General features: G+C 44.3%; 1 protein-coding gene across 1 annotated transcript in view; it reads left to right on the top strand.

The window, feature by feature from the left end:
* The window catches only part of PPM1L (protein phosphatase, Mg2+/Mn2+ dependent 1L), an 82,325-nt gene that overhangs the window by 41,143 nt on the left and 18,319 nt on the right, over positions 1-22,863 (top strand). Inside the window, exon 2 of the mRNA XM_051781884.1 lies at positions 22,565-22,739. Coding sequence (XP_051637844.1) covers positions 22,565-22,739 — 175 coding nt within the window. The remainder of the gene's footprint in view (positions 1-22,564; positions 22,740-22,863) is intronic.

The following is a 22,863-nucleotide window of genomic DNA, read 5'->3' as shown; positions in this document are numbered from 1 at the left end:
GCAGTGATGGGACCCCTGAGAGGAAATATCTAATTAGGGATTCTCTCCCTTCACGAATCACAGTTCATTTCCCTGTTTTTTTTCCCTGGGATTCAGCCTTTAGGTGTGTCAGGAAAGTAAACAGCAACACCAACCTTTGCCTGTAGTCAGGGATACCTTCTGCTTGTGTTTTCATTTCCAGAATTCCAGCCATTTAACTTGTGTTCCCTCTGGTCCATCAAACTGTACTTCTGGGTTGGATGTAAACAACAGTTACAAGTTGTTTCCCTTCTGTAATAACCCATCTTTAATGAAGTGGAGAAGAAGTAATAAATACCAACTGTTTGTAGAGCTGCTGCTGGAAGCAGGAGAAGGTGTAATAGCCTTTTAGTGCATCAGTGCCATCATTCCTGTGATTAGCCAGGAGTCTGAGGTGTTTGTGACGTGACCAGAATCAAAACCTGCATCCTCCTCCTCCTCCTCATCCTCCTCCTCACCATCACCAAACCTGAGGAGCCTCCTTGGCTCCAAACTTTGCCTCCTCCTCAAGGCTTTAATCTCCCAGCTCAGAACCTGCCACCCAAGAACTCACAATTAACCAGCTACTTCATTTAAGCAGTAAATTCCAAACCCTTTCTCTGCAGCCTGTTCATGAAATTTTAACTGCTGCATCTTCTCTGGAAGGGCTTTGAGCAGGATCTTCCCTTTGCTGGGGTAAATTACGTTGCTCTTGAGATGCTGGGGGTTGTGGTTTGTTGGAGAATGGTGTTACACGGGTTCTAAAACTGGCAAACACCTTTATATTTATTGAATTAACCTCTGAGCTTTCTTAAAAAATACCTCCAAACATCCACCACGAAGCAGACAGCTTTTTTTGGTTTATAGCCACAGCTTGGGCACAATTTACCTTATTTGTCATCTTCTATAATTATTTCTCCAGAGCTACATCTACCACAGAGACAATATGTGAATTTGAATAAGCTGTGAGAAAGCTGTTCCTGAGGGGAATAACAATTTAAATGTGTGGAGGTAGTTACTTGTAATCATCCATTTATTTCTAAACAGAAATTTCTTTATCCTTCTTATTTTCACCCTTTATTATTAATAATGTTGTGGCTTTTCCCCAAACACTCCGTGGTGTGTGTGAGTTGTGCAGGCAGCTGTTACTGGGAGGGCAATTCCTCTTGATTAGCCTGAATTAGCTAAAATGGTGTAAAATAACCAGGCAGTACTTGAAGCTGCCAACCTGAGCTGAGAGCTCACCACGTGCATTAGAGCTGAAGTGAAGAACAAACCAGTACAGGGAGCTGTGAGGAAATAAAGATCCTGCCTGGGAATAAAATACCTTCAGTGGTGGAATCACCATCCCTGGAGTGTTCAAAAACGTGTGGATGTGGCACTTGAGGACGTGGTTTAATGGTGAACATGGTGCTGGGTTGGGATGGTTGGACTTGGTGATCTTAAAGGTCTTTTCTGACCTTACTGATTCCATGATTCTCTGATTAAGGTGACCCATTAACTGATGTGTTATCTGATAATCCTGCTCATCTTGCCATTCCTGCACAAGTTACAGTTTTATCCTTTTGACTTCCCTGAAGTGTTTTGCTGCACAGCTTGGGAAGCAGCTGTGCATGAGACCTTCTCGTAACTCTTTTCAGAATTTCTTTGCTCTGTCCTTTTCCTTCCAGATTTGGCGGCTTTTACACCAAAAATTTATTATTTTATTGTATATTATATGTATATTTTTCATAAATACAACATTTACATCAGGTATCCTGCTCCAGCTTGAGGCTTTTAGAACTCTGTGAGGGTTCCCAGGTCCCCTGGTGTGAGGGAGGCCCCACATCTGCCTCCAGCATCGCAGCTGATCCTGGCAGGGCAGGGGGGGATGGTGTTAAACTGAGGGAGGGCAGGTTTAGATTAGGAAGGAATCCTTCCCTGGGAGGGTGGGGAGGCCCTGGCACAGGTTGCTCAGAGAAGCTGTGGCTGCCCCATCCCTGGAAGTGTCCAAGGCCAGGTTGGATGGGGCTTGGAGCAACCTGGGCTAGTGGAAGGTGTCTCTGCCCATGGCAGGGGGTGGGTCTGGATGGGCTTTAAGGTCCTTCCAAGTCAAACTATCCCGTGATTCTGTGATTCTGATGCCTCCTTGTCCTCCACCAGATCTCCAGACCTGCAGGTCCCCTGCAGCAGCTGCAGAAGCCCAAGTTTTCGTGGAAACCCTCTGGTTCCAGGCTCCTTTTCCCTGTGTTGCTGTCAGGGCTCAGAGCTCTGTGAGGAGCAGCCCAGCTCAGGCTCCTCTCCTTACTGTCCATGACCCAGCTGTTCCTCAGATCTCCCAGCTCTGCTGAGCCAGGTTGTTCTTCCATCTCCTCCTTTCTGTGTTACCTGGCAGGGCCTTTATCTGTTCTCCCAGGTCCTGACCTTCACAACTGCACCACATGACTTTTTCTCCACTTACTCATAAATCATTTCCTATTCTTTTATCAGGGTTTTTTGTTTTCCCCTCTTCTCTTTTTTTGCCTAGTGCAGGGCTTTATTTTACAGCTGTCAGCAGTTACTGAACTGTGCCAGTGTCACTGCCCCCGAAATCCTGCCAGCTGGTGAGATAACTTCATATATGTGTCTCTGTATATAGATTTATCTCCCCTATTTAAGGTCTCTGGTTCTTTATTTAGAAGAAATGCAGCAATTCTTCTATTATCCTGACCTACTGAACTTCTGGTTTATATTTGGACTTCGCTGGTTTTGTTCTTCATGAAGGAGGGGTGGTGGTTAGTAGAGACCAGGTTTGTGAATGGGCTGTACTAATAGAAAAGCGTTTATCCATGGGTATGTTCTGTGCAGGTATCTCTACTCTGTTCTATCCATACTCCTTTCCTACTGAAATTCCCAAAATAATTACGTGATTTCTTCTTTTCTCTCTGTAAAGCATATTTTCCCAATCTCACAGGACTAAACTGCAATCAGGCCCTTTGGGCAAACTCACTTTTCTGTGTTTCTTCACATTCCCTTCCAAATCAGGTTGCCCTGAAAGGAAAATAAATGTAATTTGTATGTGCCATTCCCTGAAGTTGATTTTCCTTTATGCTGCTTTCATCCTGTGCTGTGTATTGGACACTGGAAGTGTGTAACATCCAGTGCAATTAGGAAAGAATACAGTTTATTAAAACCCACAACAAAGCTCTGTATTTTGGGTAGGCTCAATAAATGAGCTTCCTGAAACAGGACCAAGTGTTTCAGTCCAGCCAACGCTCCTTTGGAAGCTTTCTTGGCCAGAACAGCACCAGCAGTGATGATGAGAAGCTTTAATGCTACAAATTTGCTGCTGGGCAGATACAGAATTACCAGGGCTCTTCCTAAAATCCCTTCCTAGGAAATGATGGGATATTTGGAGTCAGTGGCAAGGGAAACAAGCTGGAAAAGATGGTTCTTCCTGCTTGTGGAGATGTTGTATGAGGAGCAACGTGGGGTTTTATTCACCCAGAGCTTGGTGATCCAACACAGTCCTTGGCCACTTTTTTCCTGGTGGAATGTGAGTGCCATGGGAATGTGTGGCCAGTGGTGGGAGAGAGCAGGACCATCCCTGGTGAGGATAACTGGTGTTAAATCAAGCTTATCTGGTATCTGTGTGTGGAAACAGCGTGCCCAAGGAGCATTTTGGCTGCTGGAACAAAAATGTGGCCACGGGGCTTTTTTTTTTTTGGTGTTTTATCAATTTTATCTGGTCACACTCCCATCTTCCCACATTCCTTCTTCTCCCAAACCACCTGCATTTTAAGGGTATTCTTGGGTTTTAATCATTCAGCATTTAATCATTGGGGTTTTTCCAGTCTTATATTAATTCTGGGGGGTTTTTAAAATCCATTCAGTGTCTGTCTCCCAAGGTCCCAGCCCTGGCTCTCCTCGCAGATGGTTGATGTTGAGTGGGGACTGTGCAAACCTACCAGAGGGTGGCTTTTGGACCAGGAATGTTCATGGGTTGAATGCTATTCCAGTCTTTATTCTGGCAGCTGCCATGAGAAGCGTGTGTTTTGAACATCAAGCCTTGCTGTTTGTTCCGGGGCACAATAATTCCATTTTCAAATACAGAATGTACAAACATCCTGTGCACTTTTTGTGACACCACTTCCAAAAATGTCTCTTAGGAAAACGCTGAAAAGGACACATCAAAGAGGGACCTTGTCAATTTTTTTCCCCTCCATCTAAAATAAACCTGCAAACAAAACCCTGCATAGGATGTTGGTGTTAATAATATTTTTTGTTGCTTCCTTGTTGAAAAAGGATCTGTGAACTTCAGGGTTTATCTATTTATAAAGCATTTTCTGTGCCAGTGCTTTCAATACAGTGGGTTTTAATTTGATTTATGAGTTACAGTTAAGGCAGGCTGGCTTTTCCTTCAGTTCTACATCTTACCTGCATGTGTGCAGTGGTGAAAAAATTAATTAAATTATGCTGCCCATAATGATTCCCCTGGAATGTGATACCTCCAGGAACAGGATGCTCCAACCACTTTATTTAGAAGCTATCTATAAATTACCCCCACAATTTATCATGGTCTGTCCAGGACAATGAGAATTTTTTTCCTCTATTTATTGAGCTTTAGGAACACATCAGATATTTTCTGTTTTGTTCAGACCATTGTAGCTCTGTAGCTTCCTTCAATTTTCCTTCATGGCCACTACTTTTTCTAACCAAGATTCTTCTGTGAGTCTGATTTAAGCACTTTATGGCCTTGGTTTTGTCTCTCTGTGCCCTGCCTGAGCTCTTTAATTCCACAGAACGAGGCAAACCAGCAATAAAGCTCCAAGCAGGGTTTTACACTGCAACATATAATGGTGCCTCCCAGCCTTCAGGCAGGCCAGAAAAACTCCATTTTTAAATCCAAGATAATGCCTTGGAGTATTTATTCCAGTCAGAAAAGGCATTGGGATCAGCACAAAATAGATTTGATTTATGCCAGAGGTCCAAAATCGAGGTTTTTGCCCAGACAGACACGGCGACTTCGACTCTCACGGAGATTTAGGCCTGGAATTGGGAGTATTTGACTTTTTTTCCCAATTGCTGACCCATTCCTTGGCAAAATGGCTTTAGTTTCTCCATTAGCTTGTTGCAAAGGAGCAGGTCAGTGCTGCAAACAGCCAATTTTTCCCCATTTTTTGGGAAAAAAAATCAAATATTCCCACTTCCAGGCCTAAGTCTCCGCAAGAGTCGAAGTCTCCGTGTCTGCCTGGGCAAAAACCTCAATTTTGCACCTCTGGCATAAATCAAATGTATTTTGTGCTGATCCCAGTGTCCCAGGATGCAGAAATTTAAGCCAGGTTTCCCCTGTGTCACCTGGGATCTCTGGAGTTGATCATGACCAAAAAAATATAAGAAGGTTCAAAAAAAAGTCATGGAGGGAATTAAGGGGAATTTTTTGCTTCCCTTCTTTATGGTTAAAACATTTGTGTTTTATTAAAAAAAAAAACCTCAAAAGGCCAAACATGATGTAAGTTTTTAGGCAAAACACCTTTAATGGAAAGGAAAACAGTCCCGGGAATGCTGGAGATCCAAACATTAAAGATGGGATTTACCCCAAATTCCCTGTTGTATTTACAGCTCATGTTGTTCTCTAGATGAATTCTCAGAGAAATTGCACAGAAATTATTTTATTAGAGGCCTTTCCAAGTTAAAGCCCAGGCCAGTCCTCTTAGAAAGAAAATTATTATGTTATTGTGGCAATATTTGGGAAGAGAAGAAAAGAGAGCGCAGATTTTTCTGGGAATTGATTTCCCTACAAAAAGTACACGAGGTATTGTTTGAATGAATGGGTTTCTGATTTGGTTTCTAAGTGAAAATCAGATTATTTCTTGGACACCTAACTGTGAAAATATTTGAACAGCATTTTGCTTGGCCCTGTATTTATATATTTTATTTTATTTCATTGCTGTGAGCCGTAACACAAAGGCAAAAAGCTGCCACCTGTATAAAATCACAGGAATCAGTAGTGAAAAGCCTTTTCATCAAGTCCTGCCATATTTAACGTATCATTGCCCCAAAAATCCCGTAAAATACACTTTAATATTCAAAATGTCTCACTGTGGGAAAAATACATGAGGTTGGGTGACAGTGTCGAGGCCACACTGGAAAGCTAAGCCCATAAATTCGAAGTTGTTAATGGATTTAAGGAGAATAAACTGGGATGCTCTGGGAAAGGATGCCAAAAATCTGAGGCTGGGGGAGGAACAGGAGCAGGAAAGCTGTGCCAAGGGCAAAAGCCTGGCAATGAGAAGTAAAAATAGCAGGATAAAGATCATCCTGGTCCCAAAAAATAGCCTGTAGCTCCTCATGTCCATGTGAAACTCAAATAGTGACCAAAATAACCTTCCTGGAAGAGAAATCCAGGATCTTTCCATACCAGCTCCCCAGAAATCCATGTGTGGATGGAGGGGATGAAGAATCTTTTTACCCATAAAATCAGGATAAACTTGTTTTTTTCTCTCAGTTTGATTGCTGGGATTAAAGATTTCACTTTCAGGTGGTTTAATCTGCAGCTCTTTAAAAATATAATCCCTCGTATTTGTATCCAGTGGAAACTTTCATGACATAATTTTTTTATTTGAATTCATTCCCCCCGTGGTTTCTCCTGATTTCCAAGCAGCAGAGTTTATTGCAAAACTTTAGAAAAACAGGCTGGAATATTATTTTAGAAAAACCAGATTAGAATATTATTTTAAGTGTCAGGAAACATCAGGCATTTTATCATGATTTCCCGCAGTCATTGCTCTCGCAAATTTGATTTACCACTCGACTAAAATCCACTTTATGGAAATCCTGCACCGACATGTAGGGGAAAGGGGATTTATGGGCTCAGAAATTGAGATAAGGAGTTCAGAAATAGCCCTAATTACATTTCCTTGGGCTTTTTTGCTTCTATATTTTGTTCTGGTGAAACCTCTTAGGTGGGAAACGAAATGAAATGTTTCCTTCAAGCAGCATTTTTGCCTCCCAAAGCCACACGTGTGTCCAGTTTTATCTCATCCCATGAATTTCCTCTCGGGTTCCCGTTCTGGGGTATTCCAGGTGTTATATAGAAATATCAGTAGCTCTTTAAGGTAAAGCTCCCTCTCAGTGTTTGTTTTGCAGGGGATTTTCTCCTTTCTATAATGGGATGGATTAAAAATAGCCAAGATTCAATCAAAAGGCCAAGCCAGGGGAACTAATCTGGTTTGGGAGCCCTGAGCTGGCACAGACACCCAGGCAGGGATTGGCACCTTGGGCTGCAAGTTCCCCTCTGAGAGGAGTCCAGCTTAGTGCTCTCATCAGCACTCATCCCACCCAAATGGGCTTTTCTCCAAAAACAGGGAATCCACGGGCTCTGGGTGGTGACTTAATCCCTGTCAGGGCACTGGGCAGTGCCAGACCCCGGGATTTGTGGGCACCAGGAGCTGGAGCAGCAGCTGGAACTCCCTGGCTGTGACTTTCTCTTGGAAACCCCTGTCACTTGGAGTGTGGTTTTGTACAAAACTGGAGCCCAGTGCGTGGATTTTGGGCACCCTGAAAGGCACCCAAAGGCAGGTGTGTGTCCATGACGACATTCTCTGATTCCCAACATGCCTCAAGCACCTCTTTTAACCTCTTATCAAACCTATCTTTAAAGGTGTCTCTTAAAATTTCCTGTCCTTTAATCAGTTTTTGATGGCTAGCCTTCCCTTTTGTCCCTTGTCCTCCCTTGCCATCATTCTTTGGCTGTACACAAGTGTTGGCTCCAAAATTGGTTTCTCAGTCTTCTCCACCCCGTGTGTCTGCCAGGTTGTTTTCCCACCCCCCCCCAACATTTCCTGGTGATATTTTATCTGTCTCTATTTAGATTAGTTTCTATCACACCCACAGCATTCCCAAGCCCTGCTTTATCCTTTTTTTTGCTCAAGATTGGCATCATTTTTTCAACCTGACTCACGACACTGGGGATTCTTTCAGAGGTTGTTTTCTCACTCTCCATTTGTGTCCCAACTTCAGTCACCAAGAAACCAAAGCCACTTTCTGCTGGGGGAAACCACAACCCCCCCAGTTTCCTGCTCTGAATTATTTTCTCACATTTTTTGTCCTGATCTGTCGAGACACTCCAAAGTAACATACTTTTCCACTCTTTTGGTTTCACCACAGTTCATCCCCTTACTGCTCGAAATAGAGTTTGCAGCGGCGTTGGCAGAGGAACAGTGTTGCTGGAAAGGCTGGAAGTAAATCTGGATGACAGCAGGAAGGGTGATCCAGGAGCTGGGATCGTGCAGTGCCTGGAGGGAACGTGTCACCTACGTGGGTTTAAAAGCAGCTGCACCTCGAGATGATGTGCTGGAACAACAGGGAAGGTTTAGACATGGTTTAGTAATCAGGTCTAGTGAACACAGCTAAGTCAGAGATAACACCTTGGAGACATCCTTCTAAGAGTAATCCTGGGGTTTTCCTGGTCTCTGGGATAAGAGGATGAGAGGAGGACTTGCAGGAGAGGATTAAGAGTGGTGCTTCCACTGCTTCATCCTGCAGCACTGTGGGAATATCCCCAGAGCTGCCTGGCTTGGATTTTAGCCCAGAAAGCTCTGGAAGTCAAGGTAGATTGGGAAGCCATGAGCTAAAGATCACAGCTGGTGGGGTTGCTGTGAGTGGGACTCAGCCACAATCCTTGTCTGGGACAACTGTTATGAAACTGAGGGAAAATAACAGGTGGGATGGGAATAATTCTGTGGGAAAGATCCAGATGGAATAATTAGCAGCAGGGAAAAAAAAAACCAAAACAAAACAACAGAGTTCATCCATCCTCAGGGGAAAAACACTGAAGGTAGGGCACAGCATCTCACCAAAGAGACCAAGTGCCAGAGAGTTTGGGGGAAAATATTAATGAATTCAGAAAATAATATATCAAAACCTGAGTGACAGCACAAGAATGATTTGCTACCAGCCCTCTTTTGCTGAGAAAACAAACTGGATCTCACCAGCTCTCAGCTCTGTAACTCACAGTGAGCCGAATCAGGAAAACCTGAGGAATTTATTCCCGAGAGGCAGGTGCTGATCCTTGGGGGTCCCTTCCAGCTCAGGAGGTTCTGTGAGGTTTGGGAAGGGAAGGCTCTGAGGGGAGCAGCTTGTTAGCCCTGTTCATGTTATATTTGGTGTTGCTTTTGGTGCAAATCTGAGCAATATTGTTCCTCTGCCATGAGCCAGAGCGCTGGAATGTTGGGATCCTAAAAATGATGCTCTGGAGTAAAGGAAGCACCGCTGCTCCTGAGCAGTTCTCCAGCCATGCCCCAGGGGGTTTGGGTCCCAGGTTTGGGTCCTCGTCCCTGGGATGAGTGGGTTGGAGCACAGTCCATCTCCCAGGGCTCTGCTGTTCACCAGCAACCTCCCCACGGGAGGAAAACCCTCAGAAACCTCTGTGATTTCTTGGGTTTCTCCGAATTTCCAATCTGTTTTCCTTTAGAAACATTCGCTTCCATTTCTGGTTTAAACCCCTGGAAGTAAAAGGTTGAATATTTTCGGGAACATTTCCAAAATATTAAGCCCTGCTGCGTGAGCTGCTTTGCTCCGTGCTCCCGATGAAAGGTGTGTGTGCTTTTTGTTGTCTCCGGGCTCGCTGTGAAATCTGAAAACTCCAGGCTGTGTCACCTTAATACACAAACACTCCAAGCAATACAAAAAGCCTTAAAAAAAAATCAAAGCTGTGTGCTCTTATCTCTGCAGACCAGGAGCTTTTTCAAGGAGGTTCTAATGCAGGAGCGGAATGACTTCCAGTCGCTTCTTTGAAGTTTTTATGGTGTGCTATCATGGACATTTAATCCGTGCTCTTGGAAAGAGGAAGAAATTGCAAAGGGAAGCAGGAAGGGGAAGGAGCTGCTTGAACATGGATTTAATCAGCCTCTCTTGACAGGGGTGGCTGGTTCTGTCCCTGCCAGGAGGAGCCCCGGGCAGGGCTGTCACTTGGAGTGGTGGTGTTTGGGTGTAGCACAGCCTGGTGATGTGCAGGGAGAGAAAAAGTACTAAAGGATGACTTACAACACACTCTTTAATGTTATCAGAGACTCAGAGTGTGTGTCTGGGGGTGAGGGCTCAGCTCGTGACAGGGCTCTGCTTATTCCTGTCTGTAAATTAGCATATCCTGAATATTTAGTTTTCTCCCCTCAGCTGAATAATTCCCTGCTCAGCCCCCCCATTCTCCATCCATTCAAGAGCTGGAAAATCTACTTGACCTTCTCCCTTGTTAATTTAACAACCCTTGTCCTAATGAGCTAGAGAAACAAAATTACTGTGTACCACCTTATTTAATTAAATTGTGTTTCAGGAAAATGTCGTTTAAATGGTCACTCACATTTCCCTGGCACTGAATCACAGACTCATTGAGGCTGGAAAAGACCTCCAAGATCATCAAGTCCAGCTTTTGACCAACCACCACTTTGTCAACCCGACCAGAGCTCCGAGTGCCACATCCAGTCATTCCTTGAATGAAATTGGTTTTTTCTTCCCTTTTTTTGACTTCATTCCCCTTCTCTCACCCTGCTCCCTTTAATTAGTATCTCCATTCTTTTTTCCTATCTTTTTGGTGTGATCTGGCTGGTCAGGCCCTTCAGGGATGTGAGCAGGAACACCCCCAAAGCATTCCCTGCTGCCCCTGTGCTTTTGGGCTCAATAACCAGAGGTGTGCTGATCCCACAGGCAGGAGAAATCCTGGTTTTATTCTTTGACATGTGCATTTTTAGAGGCAAGAAGGAATGACATCCAGACACTGGTGTTTATCCTGATTGAGGCCTGATTTATGCATCTCCTTGTCTCAAGGGTCCATCTCTCAGTGTTTATGCACTGAAATGGCCCCAGAAAATGAACACGCTTTGGAAACTATTTATGGATTCAACTTGGCTGCTTTTTATATTTAATGAAGTCCCTGTCTTTGAGTCTGTGCCATTTCATTAAGTGGTTTATCTAATTACTCCCTGACATCAATTCTGTCCACTCTGAAAGGTTTGTCTTTTCTTACTGAAGAAGGTGTTTTATTTAATGTGAGTTGCCAGGTCCTTCAGCTTGGGAGATAAAACCCCCCACAGAAATGGAGAATCCCAAGGCAAAGACATTTCCTGCAGCAGGATGAGCTGAGCTGGGTGGGGTGAGATCCTGCCAAGGCCAGTCTTCTTCTCCTCAGTTTCTGATGTACAGGAGTTCTGATGATCAGGAGTTCTCTGATTCCTCCTCTTTTTAGGAAGAGGAGCTGTGATCCAGTCTGTGTCAGTACAGCATCTCTAAGCCCCTCTTGCTCCAGGACCTTCTCCACATCCTCACCTCTTGGACCTGTTGCTCCTCAGAGGAAAAGTTTCCTTCTCTGGGGAAACCCTTTGGGGTTTTTTTTCCTAATTGTTTTCTCTTTTTGTCCTTGTTTTCTTAAACCCTCAGTTGTTCTCTTGATTCTCACATTCCAGCTGTAACAACTGGACACAGTTTTCCCCTCTAACAACTCCTCAATAACTTTACCCCAGTCACTCATTATTACCCCACTATTTACACATGTTGGGATTCCCGTCGCCTTTTTAAACACTGTGTTGTCCCATAATCTTGTGTTTCAGCTGCTTATCACCCACATGATCACCAAGTCTGGCAGGCAGGAGAAATCTCTTTTCCTGGCAGGCTGGTTTTACAGTAGCACACGGAGAGGAGACAAAAGTTTGCTTTATTCCTGCACGCCCTTGGATTAGTTGGACACGAACCGGGAATGCGGCGCTTTCCTCGCTGGCTCCAGCTCGTTATTCGTGACATGGGGCAACACAGTGGCCTTTTCAAAGCCAGAGAGAGGAGAGGACCTGAGCAAAAGAGCAATAATTACCTTTAAATAGAGCTCAGCGAGTCCCAGAGTTGTTCTCCTCCCAGATTTTAATCCATTGCTGAAGGAAAATGTCATCGGGCCGGAGGTGAATCATGGAAAGGATTCCCTTTTCCTTATTAACTCTTCCTGTGCAGGGTTTGTTCAGCTTTGGAAGAGACAAACTGTGGTAAATCCACCTGGAACAGCTCCCAGTTGCGTATCCATCCAGGAATCCCTCCCTGGGAGCTGCTGGGATTAACCCCGAGGCTCTGCAGCTTCACTGACTTTCCTTCTCTCTCGGGGTTTATCTTGGTCTTATCTCCTTCTCCTCCCTGGATGTAACACGGGGCTAATTAGCAACAGGATTTCTTAATACCGATTTTTTTTTTTTAAGTTTCTCGTAAGAGAAACTTAAAGAGAAGCTTAAGAATTGTTTCCAGCATTAGATTTAACCCATTTAGTGAAGGCTTTATCGGGACAGGACTTGGCTCTGGGGTTAAAGCTCCTGCTCCAGCTTTGCTGGTTGTCTCAGGCGAGGATGTGCGGATGATTTATGGCTGAGGAAGGCAAAATAATAACCTTTTGGACGCTGGCACTTGGCTGATATTTGAAAATTCCTCTCCATTTTGTGCTTGCAAAGCTTTGGAGTCGTTCTGGATGAAATTACAGAGATGCTTCTTTTCGGAGCGGGAGAAGGAGGAACGGGAGACAGGTTTGTTTGTGAGCAGATGGTTGGATATTGGTGGAATTCTGAGTGAAAAATAGAGCCTTTTTGGTCCCCTGTGTAACAAAGCCAGGCTGAATCTCTCTGGTTTTTGTGATGATTTCTGCTTGGCACAAAGTGATGTCTCTAAATCAGGAGAGACCATTTAGACTGAAATATTCCCCTCTTCTCTGTGCTCGGAGGGAGAGAACAATGGCAAAGAAAGATGAATGCTCCTTGCTATTTAATTGAGTCTAATAGGCTATAAATATATTTTTTTTTCCCCTCAGCTACAGAATGAAAGGCTTCTGGTAAAACTGGTTTTTCACTCAAAAAAAAAAAAAAATAAAATATCTATTTGCAAAAGCTTCTGCACAGAAACACCTGTAGAAATCCCCTGGAGTAGTTTTAAGGCATTTTAATTCCTGATAAAAGCTTTCAGTGCGGGGCCTGCGTTGATTCAAGGTTATAGTCACCGAGTTTTAAATGTCATTTAAGTTGCAGTTGTTTTGCAAACCTCCTTTTTTCCCCTTCTGTGTTGAAGTTGGTGAGCTCAGTAAAAGACAAAATGCAGTATTTTGCTTTATGGAAAAGGAGCACAGAATGAGCACTTCAGCAGTTGGTTTATGACATTTCGACCCTTATTTTCTGGGTTGTTGCTCCTTCTCTCACTTCTGCTTGTGGGTGCCAATATAAAAAATGATCCCCCTTTGCTTGGATTTGATTTCAGTGATAAAAGAAGATGTTTCAGTTCATCCTGCTTGGGTGAAATGTTTCTGGCAGGCCTTGAGCAAGTGCAGTCTCTGCTGTAGAGCTCTCTAACATTTATATTTAGTGAATAAATTGGATTTTGGCACTTAGCTTTTTCTGCACTGTTAACTGGTAATGGACAAGTCTTTCCATGCATCTAAAAACCTTTTTTTTCTACATCCTAATTTAATATTCAGCTCATCTGTGTTGATAGTTATAACCAATTAGCATAAAAATCAGGTGAAATCTTGACATATCTTTTTTTTTTTTTAAGTACTTCAATCAAACATATTTTGCTTTGTTCCATCAACTAAATCATGCCCTTTGGTAAATGAAAACATTAGTTTCATATCCCAAATATTAATATCCTTTACCTGTGGCCACGTAGATGTGGAAATCAGAATTCTTTTGTGTCTGTGCTTGTGCATCCTCCAGGATTTAGGAAATCCATCACCCTTACACTCAGCTTCAGGTTCCTGCTTGTTTAAACTAACAGGAATGTTCTAAAAGTGCTTTGTCTGTGGCTAATTCTCAATTTCCCCACTAATCTTAATTCTTCTCCTAAAAAGGACACGGGTAATAATTGCCTTCCCAGCACAATGGAAATTCAGAGTTTGTGTCAGTGCAAATGCAGTTTAAGTGCTTTTCCTTTCAGAGGGGAACAACTCCTTTGACTCTCCTTATTCTTAATATGCTCACTAAATATTTTGGGGTGAATCTGTGCAGTTGTCTAAACCACTGGAATAAATATTGTGGGTGGAGTAGCCATCCCATTGGATTTCCTGGAAATATTTGTCCAGGGTCACAGAGGGGCTGAGGTTGGAGGTGCCTCTGGAGACCCTCCAGTCCAGTCTTTGCTGGAGAAGGGACACCTGGAGCAGGTTCATCCAGAACAGTCCAGCTGGGCTTTGATGTCTCCAAGGATGGTGACTCCACAGCCTCAGTGTTTGGCCATGAAAGAAGAAGCTTTTATTCAGGTTTCAGTGGAATTTCCTGTATTTCAGCTCGTGCCCGTTCTGAAGGATCATAAATTATCATCCCCCCTGAGGATGGATGAACTCTGGTGGGTTTTTTTTTTCCCTGCTGCTGATTATTCCATTCTGGATTTTTCCCACAGAATTATTCCCACTTGACCTGTTATTTTCCATGAGTCTCGTAACAGTTGTCCAAGGCAAGGATCGTGGTTAAGCCCCAGTCACAGAAATTTTTTAATTTTGTAATTTTTAGCTGAAAACTTCCCAATCTACCTTGACTTCCAGAGCTTTCTGGGCTCAACCCCAAGCCAGATAAACAGAAGTTGTTGAGTTGGTGAACATCCTGGTCCTTGTGGGGATGTGACTTAAAATGTCATCAAAGATTGTGGTAAATAATGACGTTCAATTAACGATCCAGAGGGATTTGACTCATTTGTTGGGTGATCACGTGAAATTCAGTGTAATCAACCACAAGTCTGTGTGTCCAATATTGCACAGGTCCCAAAGGAAGATTCAGGGGCTCCATGAGCTGTCCAGGAGATCCCAAGGCAGTGGTGAGCCAGGAAGGCACATGGTTAATAAAAGTAAGGAAGTAGTTTTGGCGTTAATGAGTCCCTCCCCCCCTAAAGAATAAAGCTGGAAAATGGGGAGTGTTCCAAGGGAGAACCACGTGAATGGCAGAAAAGATGAACAAGGGTGCAGGAAAATGTGACAGGTACTAATGTGCCATTCAGGGAGCTCCAGCTGTTGAGTTTATCAATGGGAAGATAATGGGGTGATCTGAGCCATTTGCATGCATTTACATGAGAAAGGGGAATGTAGGTGAGCAGACATTTGACTTGATTCGGTGGCTGAAAGTCACAGATAACAGAGGATTCAGACTGGAAATAACAGTGAACAGTTTTCCGTGGAATGTGAATTTATCCTCTCCCAGCAAAGATAATTAACTTCCGAGGGCTGTGAAAGATTCTGTCCGTGAATATTTTCATATTTTTCAAAATGACTTATTCCTTCAGAGGACGAGACAGGGAAGTGCTGTGGTCCTGATTCAAGATGCCAGACAAGATAATTAGAATGATGCCCCTTGACTTGATACAATTAATCTTTTCATCAGCCATCCAGATTCCAGAATATTCCTGGCAGCTCTGCCAAGTGCAGTGAAGAGGAATCACTCTTGGTGCTTTGTCTTGCCCTTTGTCTGTGGCACTGCTTGGAGCATGTCTTTGCTCATTTTAATTAATTAATTAAAATTAGGTCTTGAAGAGCATGACTGGTACAAGTACTTCACCATCACGGGAAGATGGAGGATAATTGAGTGTGTATTTTATTGTCCCCTGGTCTCCTCCTCCTCCTCCTCCCCATCCCAGATGAAGTCCCATTCCAGCCCTCACGTGTGTGCTCCTGCAATGCCACCCATTCCAACGTGCCTGATGCTGGGGGGGAGTGAGAGGGAGAACATTTTCCCACCACAAATCTCGTTGACTTCCTCGCTCCCCATTCTTGGACACTTCAATAATTCTGTTTAAGCAGTGAGCGACAAGGGCTATTTTAGGGAATGAACTGAAACGCAGAGTTTAAAGGCAGAAAATCGTCATATTTGTATTTTTAGCCGTGTGGGGATGTGGTTATCTGCGTTTCTGGGAGCCATAAATCCACATATAGGCTGTGTCAAAGGAGATGGAGCTCTCCATGCTCAGGGAATGAGGTGGGAGCAAAGCTCACACCAGATGGCCTTTGCTTCCCAGTTCATGGACCCCAGTCCTCCCTGGGCAAGTCATTATTTTCCACAGTTGAAGCAGCTGTAGATTATTGTAATTATAGATTTCATATATCTCTGACAGTCCAGTGTGGATGTTAATTTGAACTTTCGACACCCCCTTGGAATCAGGTTAATTTTCTCGTGATTATACAGTGTCTGATTAAGTGAAGATGTTTGTCAGGCTAATATTTTTCTTGCTGTGGAAATAACTGTACATGGACTGCAAAATAATAGTGGTGTTTTCAGCGTTCAGTGCTGTTGAAAATCCTGGGAGAGGATCTCTGAGTTCCTCAAACATTTTCAGCCGATGAATTGGTTTTGAATGGTGAGTTTGGCTCCCCTAGTTCAATAGTATTGAACTGAATGGTCATTTTGGAGGGGAAAAAAGGACATTTTTAAGAGAAATAACAGTCTAAATGTACCAGAATTTTGTGTTAGGGGAAAACTCTCCTAATAGTTTCTGTTGGCATCTTTGTCCTTTAAATAGTTCTTTGCTTTAGAGGGCAAACTGTTTGTCCTGGTGCCATTTGTAGATCTTGCATTATCCTCTCGAGAGCAGATTATGTTTTGCTCTCATGTGTTTTCCCTTTGAATAACTATTCATAGCTCCATGTCCTTATTCCAAGAGGTTTGGCTCAGCAAAATCCCACTGACTTCAGGGCAGTTATTCATGTTCCTGCTGCTGGAGGCCAGGCAGCTGATCCCAAAAATGAGTGTGGGATGGGAGAGCTGGGGCTGAGGAATGGGAATTTCTCTGAAATCAGTGGGGCTGGAAGCAGAATTTTGGTGTCTAATTCCATCACCACCAGCTTTTCCTGGTTTGTCTGCCCTAAGCTGAGCTCTCAGGGAGGCAGGAACACAAAGAATATTCTTCAGAAACAACTCCTGGAATGATGTTAAATGGGAACAAATCCTCACCAGGTTTGAGGACAACTTGGCTGGGCATGGAATGTGCTCCCAAAGTGGTCCTGGTTCACCCCTGGAAACAGGGACATCCCTACCAGAATGAAGTGGATCATGGAGAGATGGACTTCCAGATCTTTTCTTTAGTCTGGGATGTGATTTATTTAATCTAAAAATCTTAATTTATATATATGTGTGTGTGTGTAACTATATATATATATATATCTGTACTTTTTGGAAATGACCATGAAAGCCTGATAGCATTGCTACAAAAAAAATCATTAATGGACTCTCTAGAATGTATTTCTTGTCCACAACCTCATCATTCCATGGTTTTTACTATCCTATTGGGAGATACCTAATAAGTTAAGTGCACTGTTCTCAGATTCTCAGAACAATGAATTGTGTGGGTGGATTTGGGCTTTTTTTTTTTTTTTTTTTAAGATGCAAGTCCAAAAACCTCAATATAAAGGGATTTTTGCTCAGGAGCGACACGAGGAATGTGAAATTCCAAAGGGGATCATCATATATTTCAAACAGCACCTCCAGCTGGAATCTTTTCCATGAGTGTTGGGTGGTGACAGTGAGAGTCTCCCACACCCCAGGAGCACCCAACAGTGTTGGAGATGCATCTTCATCCTGGAAAATTCTTAATGCAAGTGGGATTCAGCATCCTGATTTCCATGGGAGGCTGTCCCTCAGGATCCCCTAAGGCTTAGGAGAACAGAGTGGACATTTGTGTGTGCTCAGGGTGTGCCCAGTGGTCCCGAGGCTTTGCAGCACAAGGTTTTTGCTGGAATGAGCACGGGAATATTTGCTCCTGAGGCTGCAGGGGATGGGAATGGAACCGGCAGGTTGGACACCCCGAGGAGCCACTTTGTCCTCTGTGCCTCACAAAATCCTGTGTGGAGAAATCCCTTGATCTGCTCTCCTGGTTTTTTAGGCATCCAAGTTCAGCTGATTGCCCTGGAATTCTGCCTTTCTCCCTTTAGACCATTTTAAAAGGAGCCCCAACATTTGCCCTTCCCAAACAGCGTCTCAGCATCCCCTGGGAATTCTCAATGGTAGAGGTCCTTAAAGACATTATTTCCACCCATTACCTGCATATTCCCAAGTGGATTTGAGCTGCCCCAGCCAGCTGGAAAATATATCTTTAGAAGCACTTCCCAACCTGTTCCTGCCCTGTTCTGCCTCAGGATTTTGGTTGTTTGCCTCGGATTTAGCTGCCAGTTGAACCCAACAAGGGAGGGGTAGTGAGTGGTACATTAAATACTGAGCTTTCATGGCCTCACCTGTCGATAGTTCTTGTGCTCAGCAGTACAAATACCTGGATTTTTCCTTATTACACGTGGATTTGTAGAACCTCTTCTGGCTGCCTTTCCCAGCTCCAGGTCATTTTCCTCTTTAGTCTCCAGTTGTTTCTCAGTGTTTGTTGTTCTTTCATACTTGGGTGGTGTTCTGACTGTGTCTGTGTGTCTGTGAGCTGGAGATGACTTAGCCAGGTTAATTCCAGGTTTTTATGCATTGGGATAGTTTTCATTCAGATCATTTCTCTGAGGTTTGTTCCTGTATCTTCTTTTCTCCTTGGACTTGCAGCTCTTGGACCTTTTGTACTGTCACGCCTCAGAATTGTTCTTCCTTTGAAGTCTTTTGTCTTTATTATGTTGTTTTCTCCTTGAAGAATTAATCTTCACCTTCACACAAGCTGTCTTTTGACTTCCTTATCTTAGGGGGCTTCTCAGTGCTGGAACATTCCACACCCAAACTGGTTTTTGGGGTGCTCTGAAATACATAACCAGTAATATCCAAAACACAAGAGACATCTTTGCATGGTCGCTATTTATAAAATCCTGGAATGGTTTGGGTTGGAAAGGACCTTAAAACCCATCCAGCCCCACCCTCTGCCATGGGCAGGGACACCTTCCAGTATCCCAGTTGCTCCAAGTCCTGTCCAACCTGGCCTTGGATCCACTTCCAGGGATCATCTGGAAGAATGATGATCATCATCTCTGAAGAAGGAAACTTGCAGTGACCCACATGTCTTTGGAGGGAAAGGAAACCTGTGGAAAACAGGGGGAGTGAGATGTGACAGAGGGATCTTGGTGTGGGAGCTACACCCCAGTGCCACACTACAAACTGGATCCTGTATTTCCCCTGCTCCCTGAATGTTTGCAGCAGCTGGGCAGGGAGAATTAATTGTCTCAAGAACATTAAGATCATAAATTTGTGGGGTCCCTCCTCCCCCTGTAACTCCTGGGAGTCGGTGCCGAGAGTTGGTCTGAGGCAGCAAAGTCTCCATCTTCCATTGCTTAAATTGGAATTGTGTGACTGTAAATAATGGCTGTTCCAGCTAATTTTGGTCCCTTGGTGCTTTCCATGCCCGTGTTCTGCTCTTCCCATGGCCTTTGTTTGGCTTCACGGGGTCGTGGAGCCACTTAGCCCTCGTCATCCTAATTAACACATTTTGTCACGGAGCGCTCGGGTCACTCCTGGAATGTTCCCACTTGTGCCCACAGAGGGAATCTCTTCCCTGTGTGAGCATTTGTGTGGAGAACCATGTAATTTAGGTTATGTTCTGCCTCCCTCCTCCTCCCCCTCCCCACCACGGGGTGAACAGCATTCCCAGGGCTTTGCCTCTTGGAAAGGGTCTTCCATTTTCCCCCCGGCATTTATCAGCCAGTAGCACCATTTCATGAGACCTGTCTGAGTGTTTCAAGGGCCAAAAACATGCAGGATTTGGTGAAATTTGAATTTGAAAGGTCAGGTGGGTTGGTGAAGTCAGGGTTTGGGACATGGTGAGCCCGTGGAACATGAGGAGGATGAGGATGAGGATGAGGAAGGATGCAGCTCTCCCTGCTGGGTATGGTGGGTTCCCATCCACCAAAGCTCTGCTGCATGTTGGAAACCTTTCCAAAATCCCCCAAATAAGTGTGTGAGGAGATGCTTTGTCAAGCCACCACTTGACTTTTGAAGTAGCTTCATAAAGAAACCTCTAGTTAACCATTTTAGACCTTTCCTTCCCCACGTACGAAGCGGCTCCCAGAAGGATCCACTTGAGAAAAGCAGAACAAATTTCAGCGTGTGGTTGGCATAATTTATAAAAGGCAAATTTACTTTGAGTAAGGATTTCTCAGCAGTTAAAAACTGTGGGCAGATTTGGGGAGGGTGACAGAAGGACACTGGCTGTGTTTGGGGTTCAGTTTGCTGCAGAACGAGGGATTTCAGCAATTCCTGATGGGATTTTTATCAGGGATTTTTTTTAGTGAACAGAGTAAATTGTGATTTTTTTTATTTTTATTTTTTTTTGTGAATAAGCTTTTCAAGTGTATTTTATTGCATGTAGACATTTTGAAATATATTCTCTACATATGAAATATTAATTTTCCATGGTAGGACAAAATACCCTAAAGTCAATTAAGGTATTAAAGCCAATCCTGTATTTAATTTGGAGGAGGGTGTTTCAGATTGGAAGCAGATTCATGGGGGATGGTGGAGTTTCAATTTATAAAAGAAGTGGCTACAGCTCCGAGTTGTTTTCCCACAGGGATGAGGGAGAATGCCCAACAAATCTAATCCCTGAGCTCAGGTGTTTTCCAGGAGCAGCTGCATTTGTAATTCCTTCCTGTAAGAGGGACCATACAGAGGAAAAGAGGATAAAGCTGGTCTGGAGCTTCAAAAATAGGTTTTTCACCTTGATTTCTGCCTGTGACACAAACACATAGATTAATGAAAAGAGATTTTGGGAATGCAGGGGGACCTCAGGACTGGCTGGAGGAGGAGCAGCATCCCAACAAATGGGTCTGCACCAAAATCCATGAGGGAGGCACATGGAGGGAGTTCCTGGCCTGGTCAGAAGTTGAGTCTCGTGGTCTGTGGGATGAGATGGAGAGCTTGGAAATGGGGGAAGTCATCCTTTTTTAAGTGCTGTTTGATTTTCATTCACCTGGCACAGTTGGCTCCTTAGTCTCTTTAAAACCACGATCACAGAATCCCAGATTGGTTTGGGTTGGAGGGACCTTAAAGCCCATCTCATTCCAAACCCCTGCCATGGGCAGGGACACCTTCCCCTAGTCCAGGCTGCTCCAAGTCCTGTCCAACCTGGCCTTGGACACTCCCAGGGATGGAGAATCCACAACTCTCTGGATGAACACCTGCACTCACCCCCTCACATTATTTCTTTTTCAAGATCCAGTTACTTTGAAAAACTGAGATAAAATGGCTTTTGCCCCGAGTAGGATGTGGCACAATCCATCTGGTCCCTGCAGTGCAGCTGGAATGGGATTACTGCCACAGGGCTGAGCCCCTTTCCTGCTCCAAAGGGAGAGGAGTTTAAATCTTTGGAGTTTAAATCTTCAATAACATCTCCACACAACAATAAAGGCCGTGGGCTAAGCAAGTGTTGGGCTTTGCTTCTCACTGAGGGGGGAAAGCCCCCACCTGTGAGATCACACTTGGAATAGGTGTCATCCCTATGGAAAAACTTGATGATGGTCCCGATGGTTTTCCCATCTGTCTCCTGGTTTCCACTTCCCAAGGTCTTTGGGACAGGATGGGTGTTTTTCCCTCCACGTGTACGGCCTGTATGGTACCAACATTCACTCACTGGCACAAGATGTGTTTCAGAAAATGAATGTGCATCAATTCTGCTTTTCTTCTGCTTGAGAATTCCTAAATTCTCCCTTAGGGAGAGCACAAAAATCCCCCCCCCCTCAGAGTCAAACCTCTTCTCAAAGATGACACACAAATGCCTGAACTTGGGCTAAATTAATCCCTGTCCAATGTATCTTTTGGCCTTCCCAGGGAAGAAAACAACTATAAAAATGTAACATTAGTTACTCTGGACTCAGGTGGAGAGTTCCTTTAGTTTTCCCAGAACAATTCCCTCGGTCTCACATGGCTCAGCGTGCAGAAACATGGAACACAACTTCAGGGATATTTTAAGGTTGCAATTTAATCAGTGATTGACTTTGGAAAAGTAAACATAACCCCAGGAAGAGCCTGTTGGAGAGCAGAGGTAACTTCTGGTCAGTCCTAGGCCTGGAATAAAACAACCTTGCTATGATTTATTTTCCTCTTTTTTCTCGAGGTTGGCAGGAAAGCTGGAGCAGGGAGCAGCATCCCATCCTGCTTTTCCAGCTCCAACCCGTGCCAGAAGGAGGGAATTCCTATTCCCTCTTACAGTGGGAGTGTGATACTCACAGGAGAGGGGTGGTAGTGCTGAAAAGCAGGAAGCCAGGGTGTGTTGGGGTCTCTCAGAGCCCAATTCCAGAGGGATGGAACTGGCACCTCTGCAGGGCAGATGCTCTCCTTGTTACTACCACGTTACTACATTGTTACACCAGGCTGTGTAACACCAGTACAACCATGCCACCTTGTGTCAGCTGCTGTCTCCTCGTGGCCTCGAGCAGTCAGAGAGAGAAATTCTAACAGTTTTCTGCCAGTGGATGCACTTTGTGCTTTAAAATTCCGAATAAAGACGTTGGATTTCGTGGTTTTGTTTTCCAAATACCTCAGCGCCGAAGTCGAGCTGCTGGGGGGGGGTGTGGGTGACTCTGGACTGCCCCAAACTCCCTGTTGGAGGGTGGGTTGTGTCCTACCTCAGGGGAATTCGGTCCATTATATATCCCTGACTCTAATTAATAAATAGGAACTAATTAAAGCTTTGCCTCTTCTCTCACCAGTCGGCGGCAGAGTACGTGAAGTCCCGCCTGCCCGAGGTCCTGAAGCAGCACCTCCAAGACTATGAGAAGGACAAGGAGAACAGTGTCCTGTCCTACCAGACCATCCTGGAGCAGCAGATCTTATCCATCGACCGGGAGATGCTGGAAAAGCTGACTGTGTCCTACGACGAAGCAGGTACGGCCGTGTCCCTTTGGAAGTTACATTTTCCTGCAGCAAGAAAGCTGCTCAGCTCAGTCTCTCCCCAAACAACCCCGTGCTGGAAGGTTGAACTTTGTCCTCACAGGTATGAGGTGACTCA

This window comes from Manacus candei, unplaced genomic scaffold, assembly GCF_025592945.1.
Source record: "Manacus candei isolate 608988 ecotype Guabito, Panama unplaced genomic scaffold, ASM2559294v1 h1tg000015l, whole genome shotgun sequence".
Lineage (NCBI taxonomy): Eukaryota > Metazoa > Chordata > Aves > Passeriformes > Pipridae > Manacus > Manacus candei.
This window is presented reverse-complemented; position numbering and strand designations above follow the sequence as displayed.